The sequence below is a fragment of the Euphorbia lathyris genome, chromosome 1 (assembly GCF_963576675.1).
Source record: "Euphorbia lathyris chromosome 1, ddEupLath1.1, whole genome shotgun sequence".
NCBI classification, from domain to species: Eukaryota; Viridiplantae; Streptophyta; class Magnoliopsida; order Malpighiales; family Euphorbiaceae; genus Euphorbia; species Euphorbia lathyris.
In genome coordinates, this window is record NC_088910.1 from 23,135,197 (window position 1) to 23,144,013 (window position 8,817).

The 8,817-nt window shown below is 32.2% G+C and overlaps 1 protein-coding gene across 1 annotated transcript; it reads left to right on the forward strand.

Annotated features, from left to right (window-relative positions):
* The first annotated feature begins 2,130 nt into the window (after positions 1 to 2,130).
* LOC136223124 (protein DETOXIFICATION 35) lies at positions 2,131 to 7,164 on the forward strand. Its single transcript, XM_066010995.1, has 7 exons — positions 2,131 to 2,508; positions 2,942 to 3,567; positions 4,354 to 4,410; positions 4,493 to 4,731; positions 5,441 to 5,559; positions 5,656 to 5,742; positions 6,992 to 7,164. The coding sequence occupies exons 1-7, from the start codon at positions 2,245 to 2,247 to the stop codon at positions 7,037 to 7,039; spliced, it is 1,440 nt and encodes a 479-aa protein (XP_065867067.1). The 5' UTR covers positions 2,131 to 2,244; the 3' UTR covers positions 7,040 to 7,164.
* The last annotated feature ends 1,653 nt before the right edge of the window (positions 7,165 to 8,817 follow it).

Below are 8,817 nucleotides of genomic sequence, written 5' to 3' on the forward strand. Positions count from 1 at the left end.
AGAAATTAATTAGATTTATATTTTTATGATTATAAATAAATTATTATATAAATATAATTAAAATATAAATTATACTATATAAAAATAAAAATAATAATATAAAATATTTAAGATAGAAACATATATATATATATAATTTAATATTTGTTACACTAATATCTTTCAAAAAAAAATAAAAATGCACCAATAAAATAACATTACTAATAAAATGCATCAAAATAATAATATTAATATCCTTAAAAATCACATTTGATAGTTTTAGGTTTTTTTATTTATGTATTTGATTTTAATTTTTTGTTATTTAATAATTTGCTTAAAATTAAAAAAATTGACATAAAATTAAATGGTAATTTTTTTTTAAAAGGACCACCTAGGACCGTCTGAAAGCCACCTAAGTCCGCATAACTCCTAGAACCCCTAAGTCCATAAGAGCCGATTTTTAGAAGAGTGTATAAGAGATGAGATGGGTTTGGACCATCAACGTAAGATTTTACTGGGGTTTTCAGGCGCCAAAGCTCATTCTAGATAACCCTCTTTAATCAATCTTATATCCACTTTTCACCCGATGCTTATTACTATGTGTTGTAAATTATGAGTTATTATAGTGTTAGTTCGTTAAGTGATCAATTTAGTTTATGTGACTGATGCGGGTATGATCAATTTACACCTATTATATTTTACTACAAATAGAAGTTATGGTACGTATGACAAACACTATTACTTATTCTACATTCTCCCCATTAAGCATAGAGATTCAAGTCGTGTCTTGTCCTAGAAGACCAATCAACCCAAAACGATTTTGATTATGTTCAATCCACTACATTATGGATTCAGGCATGCTTCCACTATTGTTCTCGATGAACTGACATGACTTTTGGTCTTATAGTTCTACTGAATAATTTAGAGATTATTTATAACACTATGATAATGAATCCAGAACCACTCATCTTCTACAATTTTATTGGACAACAAGAGTCGTGACCCTTGGAAAGGAAGTCGATATCCTTAAAATATCGTGCTTTATAAATTCGAGTTAGGTTCATAGATAAACCTTCAACATTGTTTACCCAAAATTACAAGATTGAACTCGTGGGGTTTCTCGAAACCCAAACCCTCAGTTGATTTACGGATACACATTTTTTCGCATCGCATCCATTATATAACCTTACCGTCTTTTACCCACCAATAAGCATTAAACCTTTTTCCCAATATCCTAGCACAACTCAATAAAAATCAGAAACACATTCATTACAAAGTTTAGAATAGCTTGGGCAATAATACCTCTTGTCCCACCCTACGGAGTCAGAAGTGAATTACGAGTCGGACCAATTGTGAATTGAGCGAGTTCCCCTTGCATGCAATGATGTAACAACAAATGAGAGTGCCAATTGAATGACATCTTTCCTATTTATACATGTATAATTGAGATAAAATACAAATTTGTCTAACATTTTTTGAAAAAATGAATATGTACCGGTAAGAAATGGTAAAATTGTATTCTCAATATTTTCAGAGTGGAACAATTTTACCCTTATCAATGCATAAACAATGTTGTTTTGGTCTGAATTGCGGTATACAAAAAAAAATGTGCCACTATTCATCTGTTGGGATGCAATTAGTACGTTGCACATCAAGATGGAAGGATGAGCACGTGCATAATCACCCCAGTAAGGGGTGTTTTTCAACGAACAACTGTTCACTGACACCAGAGGCAGAGACAGAGGGGGCCTAGAGCAGCTCAGGCTCCCCCAGTCACTGAAACCACCTCTGTCGTGGATGATTTAGTCCCCTCGATCGTTAGAACTACCCATCGGTTTTCTGTTTCCGACAGATTGTGGTTCAGATGGTTAATTAATTTTGAGAAATTAATTTACTTATAAAATCTAACTTATAATTTAATTTTGAGAAATTGTATAGTGTATGTAAAAACTGGTTCCAGAACCTCTAGAAGTAACATGTAAAAAAATATTAGCATTATAAATAATTAAATAATAACCTTAACACTAAAATTACGTTTAATAGGAAAAGAAAATGATTCATAAAAAAAAAAGGAAAATAAAATAAATTGATTAGAAATATTAAAAATAGAAAATGAATATTTCATATTTGTTCATTTGTCACAACTGTCTTTAAAAGAGAAAGCGCAAACGGCTGCTTAGAGCCTGATACTCTCAGAGTGTCAATCTCTGAATATTTCTTCCAAGGTCTCATCACCCAAATCTGAACCTCTACTCGCCGGAAAAAATGGATACCCCACTTCTCAACGGGAATCTAGATACCGGCGACGGAGATTACTCTCCGATCACCAATTTCAAGGAACTAAAGAGTGTATTTTGGATTGAAAGTGTTAAGATGTGGAAAATTGCCACTCCCATTGTATTCACTATGGTTTGCCAATACGGTATAAACTCTGTCACTAACATTTTCGTCGGCCATATCGGAGATCTCGAGCTCTCTGCCGTCGCCATTTCTCTATCTGTTATCGGCACCTTCTCTTTCGGCTTCATGGTTCGATTCCTCCTCTCTTTTTTCAAGCCGCATAACATATCCCCATTATGCCCTGTAATTTCAATTTATTTGAAAAACGTACAATTTTGAAATCAGAAACTGGAAATTTTGTGAACTGAATTGCAGCTGGGTATGGAGAGTACTCTGTTTTACTCTGTTTTCTGAAATTCCCAATATTTCAACCCAATCTCTATTTTTCCCTAAAATTTGATTTTATTTGAAAATGATACAATTTTGAAATCAGAAACTGATGATTCTGTGAACTGAATTGCAGCTGGGTATGGAGAGCCCTATGTTTGAAAATTTTCGATTATTTCAGAATCATCCATACTATATAATCATGATTATGTTTAAACCCATCATTTAGTTTGATTTTATTTGAAAAGGATAGAATCTTGACATGAAAAGCTGAAAAATTGGTGACTAATTGCAGCTGGGTATGGGGAGTGCACTAGAGACACTATGTGGGCAAGCATTTGGGGCAGGGCAAATCCAACTCCTGGGAGTATATATGCAAAGATCATGGATAATTCTATGGGTTAGCTGCATAATGCTCTTACCAATTTACATATATGCAACACCAATTTTAAAGCTATTGGGGCAAGAAGACACAGTAGCAGAATTAGCAGGACAATTTACTATTCTAGTAATTCCTCAATTGTTCTCATTAGCCATAAATTTTCCAACCCAAAAGTTTCTGCAAGCACAAAGCAAGGTTAGGGTGCTAGCTTGGATTGGGTTTGTGGCATTTACGGTGCATATACCTCTGCTATGGTTGTTAATATATGTGTTTGGGTGGGGGACAAATGGTGCAGCCATAGCATATGATGTTACAAGCTGGGGAATATCTATAGCTCAAGTTGTTTATGTGGTAGGTTGGTGTAAGGAAGGATGGCATGGATTTTCTAGTGCTGCTTTTAAGGAGATTTGGGCGTTTGTTAGGCTTTCACTTGCTTCTGCTGTTATGCTTTGCCTTGAAATTTGGTATATGATGAGCATTATTGTGCTTACTGGTCATCTTGATAATGCTGTTATTGCCGTCGGTTCTCTTTCTATTTGGTGAGTTGCTTCCATTTGTTTTTTTTTTTTTTTTTTTTTTGATGAAATTGGGTAAATTGCACTTATGACTTTTCAATTTAGAACTTATTTTCTTTTTAACTTCTTACCTTTAAAACCGGATATAAAAGTTTTAAACTTTGCTCTTTTTAATTATTATTTGGTCAGAATGGGGAAAGTGGTTATTTAGTGATAGCAAATTTCGAAAAAAAATGATAAATATGATTCTTAGAGACTTTTATGTTAATAAATGCAAAATTGAGATGTTTTTATATTCAATTTTGAAATTAAGGCGCAGAAAGAAAGTAAGTCCGGACTTCTAAGTTGATAGGCCATGACTTGTACAAAATTAGTCTTATAGTTACCGTTACGGGTGATAACATATTTTATATTTTAACTCTATGTATAAAACTGTATAATGTTAGCACTGATTTTTAAAGATAGAGCATATTCAGACTCTATTAACAACGTGTTAACAGAAACTCTTTTTCTGTTAATTTAGTTCATGTTTGTATCATTTAAGCTCTATTGTTCACATAGAGTCAAATGTTAGTGCTAAATTTACACGGTTTCATGCATATAGTCGAAATCTGTTAACACTTAGTAACCATAAGACTAAATTTATATTTTAAATAGCGAGCTGACATGAAATCACATTAATAGAGGGAATAGATTTTTGTTGGGTATGTTTGTTGATAGTCTATTGCTAACATTGCACGGTTTCATAGGATGATTTTAAATTTATTCTCGCTCATTCTAATGGTTTCTTTCTTCTTTTGATAAATTCAGCATGAATTTTAATGGATGGGAGGCCATGTTATTCATTGGAATCAATGCAGCTATAAGGTAAAGTGTTCTTAATTCACATTGATGCAGAGCTACAAGAAAAAGAAAAGATTGAAACTTTAACTGGTGTTTTGATTTTCAGTGTTCGTGTGTCGAATGAACTTGGATCAGGAAGGCCAAGAGCTGCAAAATATTCAGTATATGTGACAATCTTTCAGTCATTTCTGATTGGGCTTTTTTTCATGATCATAATATTGATAGCAAAGGATTATTTTGCTATCATTTTCACCAACAGCAAACCTCTCCAAGTAGCTGTCTCTAAGCTTGCTTTTCTTCTTGGTATCACCATGGTTCTTAACAGCATCCAGCCAGTTATTGGAGGTACGTACGTACTGCTCATTTCAATTGATCCAGCCTTGGACTGCTCGGTCCAGGCCAAGAGGGGCATTGTTTTGGCCTTCGTCGTGGGCAGGCAAAAAGAAAAAGACTTTATATGTTGGGAGGGCAACTTACACCTTTGAGACAATGCGGAACCACCCTTCTCAGGAGTGGTTCCCCACGGTCCAAGGTGCAATGGCAAGCAGCCCCTATCTTTAGTCCCTTGTCTTCTTTAACACTCTTAAGAGATTTTATCCTGGCTCCGCCCCTGATATCAATCAGGTATGGAGCTAGAATGGAACTCTTGAGAGTATTGAAGGAGCCGGAGGCTTAAGTAGTGTTGAAAAACGAAGCTAAATAAAACAGAATTAATCAAGCAAAGATCGAACACCAATGATTTGTTAACGAAGTTCGGCAGTTTTTAATTGACTACGTCTCCAGGAGCGATGAGCGGTTTTTCTTATTGATCGTGTAAAAGAGATACAGTTTACATGTATTTATAGTGTGTAATAAAATTACTCACGCACTCCACTCCTCTCGCTCCTCTCCGCTCCACTCCGAGATAAGCCCCTTGGATATTATGAGCCATATCCAACAAGTAGCCATGACTAGTTGAAAAAGCCTCCATTTTACGAGTGGTTGATCGAGACCACATTGGTTTAAAACCGCTCAAATACTGATACGTCTTTTTACTTACAAAATTTGTATATAGGTGTTGCAATTGGAAGTGGGTGGCAAGCTTTAGTAGCATATGTTAACATTGGTTGCTATTACATTTTTGGGCTTCCTCTTGGTTTTCTCCTTGGTTACAAAGCCGAATTGGGTGTAACGGTATATTACTTTTCTACTCTCTATTCATAGACGGACACAATTATCATTTTTCTTGCCTTTATATCATATGTATACCCCTATCTATTTATTATGCAGGGACTGTGGGGAGGAATGATAGCAGGAACTGCTTTGCAGACAGTACTTCTCTTATATATTCTCTACAGAACCAATTGGAATAAAGAGGTGAATTAAATTTTATTTTATTTATTTTTTGCATCAAAATAAATATAAAAATAAAACTATGTGGTTTCACACATCTGCAAAGACGTTTTTTTTAGTTTAAAAATTAATAATTACGGGTCTAGATTACATCTATTTACAAAAACGTACTTTTCCTACTAAAATTGCTAGTAAACAAGGAAAATTTTAGTCATGTATTTCTGTTTAAAATGTTTTTATTGTTAGAAGGGGTAAAAATCAAAATTTCTGAAGTTTTGTTTTGAATGTTTGTCGCGTAGTCGAAGTTTGAAGATTTTTTAGGGGATTTTGGTTTTCTTTTAAAATAGAAGAAATATCAAACCTACAATTATAAATTTATAAATCATATTGAATACGTGAAACTTTTAAAAAATATATATATATTTTTTTTAATATTAACATAGTAGATGTGTATAAATAATGAGAATAAATCATTTGCAGGTAGGGTTGTCAAAATGGATAAATGGATTGACTCAATTCATTTAATATATGAATTGATACAACTCGATTCATTTAATAAATGAGTTGGATGACCCATTTAATAAATGGGTGGATATGACACAACTCATTTATTAAACAAGTTATATGAATTGACTCATTTAATCCAATTAATTAAATCTAAGCAACTTTTGATTTAAATGCAATGAAAATTAAAAATCAATATATTTAATTCATTTAACCCGATTAACTAAATATAATTAAAATCTAGATAAAAAAAAGTAAAAACGGAGTGAACAAAGATGTAACCAATGACATAAGGGATGGTTCACGTTTTTTTATTTTTCGTGTTTATCATGTTTTTGTGTTTTTTCGCGTTTTCGAGGTTTCGTGTTTTTTTTTTTCGTTTTTCGTTTTTTCACATTTTTGTGTTTTTCTCAGGTTGTTTATTTTTTGTATTTTGTCACTTTTTCTTGTTATTCACTTTTTTCATTTTTTTAAAATTAACCCTTAAATACATTAAGTTTCTAAGTAATTTTCAGCTTTTTATTTTTTAGTTTTTTTCCATTTTTCTCGATTTTCCGTTTTTTCATAATTTATTATTTTTTCACAAATTATTAAATGAGTTAATTGAGTCAACTCAATTAACTCATGACCCAACCCATTTATTATATGAGTTAGGTGGGTCGACTCGTTTATGACTCAACACATAAATGGGTCAACCCTAATTCGTTTAATTACGAGTTAAACGAGTCGTTAAATGAGTTATGATCCATTTTGACACCTCTATTTGCAGGTGGAACAAACTTCAGAACGGGTTCGAAAATGGGGTGGGCATGCTTGAATTCAATATTTAGATGGCAGATCAGATCAGATAGTGTATGAAATGAAATAGCTTTAACTCTAAATTTGGGAAACAATTTTGTATTATTTAGGTACAATCTATATTAGTTTAATTTCAAAGATGAATTACATTATAGTGCTTAATTTCAATTCAATAATTTTATGTTACATTGTAGTGGTTAGTGTTTACACATTTACCAATAATTACAATAAAAATTAAACTAATTCGGCCTGAATTATAAGAAGACGTCTAAATGTTTATAGTGACATAAACAATACGTTAAATTAAAACTATCATTACCTTGTCAAATATTATACCACCAATATGACAGAAATGATAGTTTTAGTTTTAATCATGTATTACGTTTTGTTCAAAGCGTTGCAAAAATCAACATTTGCTATAAATCAAGAGCAGGGATGGAGACAAGGCAGAATTACTCCTATTAGAGATGGTTTATAGGCCTCTATCTTTGAAAGATTAGGGTTAAGATCTCAATTTGAAATTTATAATTTAATGTGCATTAGTATTATTGATTTATAATATGTGTTATATTGAAACGTTGAAAGACAAAACATGTGAAAATTTAAAAGATGTATGTAGAGCTCGTGACACTTTGTTATTTTACTATAACATGGGAAAACAGTTGCACAATGCATTTTTTGTTGGGCTATAAGTATATATTTTAAATAAAAATAAAATAAGTCACGTGACTTGGCAACAAAAAAAAAAATTACTCTTTAATGTGTCAAAATCACCACTTCCTCATCAAGAAGGCCATTATGATAAGACATTCAATATAAAAATTTTGAATTTTTATTACCATTATTTTTGGTCTAGTTACTTATTTTTTAATTAGTTTTATCTGAAGACCATGTTTTACACCCTTGAAAATAAAACAAAAAAAATTGAAAGAAATAAGACAAGAATGGAGGGCAGATTCATGTGATGAAGATAAGGCATTATGAATTTTGGAGGGACTCTCAAAAAAGAGAAAGAAAAGCAGAGATTTAGGGGATTAAAAGATAAAAGAGAAAGAGAAAGAGAGAGGCCGGAAGATTTCAAGGGATGAGAAGAAAATGGCATGGAGAGGGGGGCACAAGATATTTCCAAAATATATATAGTTAATAGAGTTAAAATGTAATTAAAATATAATAGGGGTAGTTTGGTGATTAGTATTAAGAATAAGGATGTATTAGATTTTTTTTTGGTAACGTTCTTCTTCATCGATGTCAGAATCTAATTCTTCTTTTTTATTCTTTCATCTTGTTATGATATCAGAGTGTCTTTTGCGCGTTAAAGCTTAATCGATCTTTTAATTATGTTAAATTAGAAAATTTTAGTTTTTGTTCATCGTCGATCTATATCGTGTGTGATTTTTGTATTTTAAGTAGGGCTGTAAAAATTATAACCAACCATCAATCCAGTCAAGTCCAACTCAGCCTAATATATTCTATATTTTTAATTTATTTATTGGATTGAATTGGATTGGACTGAATTTAGAAATACTGAATCAAGTTAGAATAATTAATTCATCCAACTCATTACTTTCTTAAAATTCATAATATCCTAAAATCTTCTTCACCCCTAAATCGTAAATCGTGTTCTTCTTCACTGTTTCCCTTCTCTTAAATCGTCGTTCACCTTTCACCTCGTCTTTCCCTTCTCCTAAATCACCGTTCGTCGTTCACCGTGTAAAGCAGCCGCTATTTTCTCCTCTTAAATCGTTGGTTTTTCATTTGTACAATTTTTCTTTCCTTTTTCTCTAATTCGCCATCATT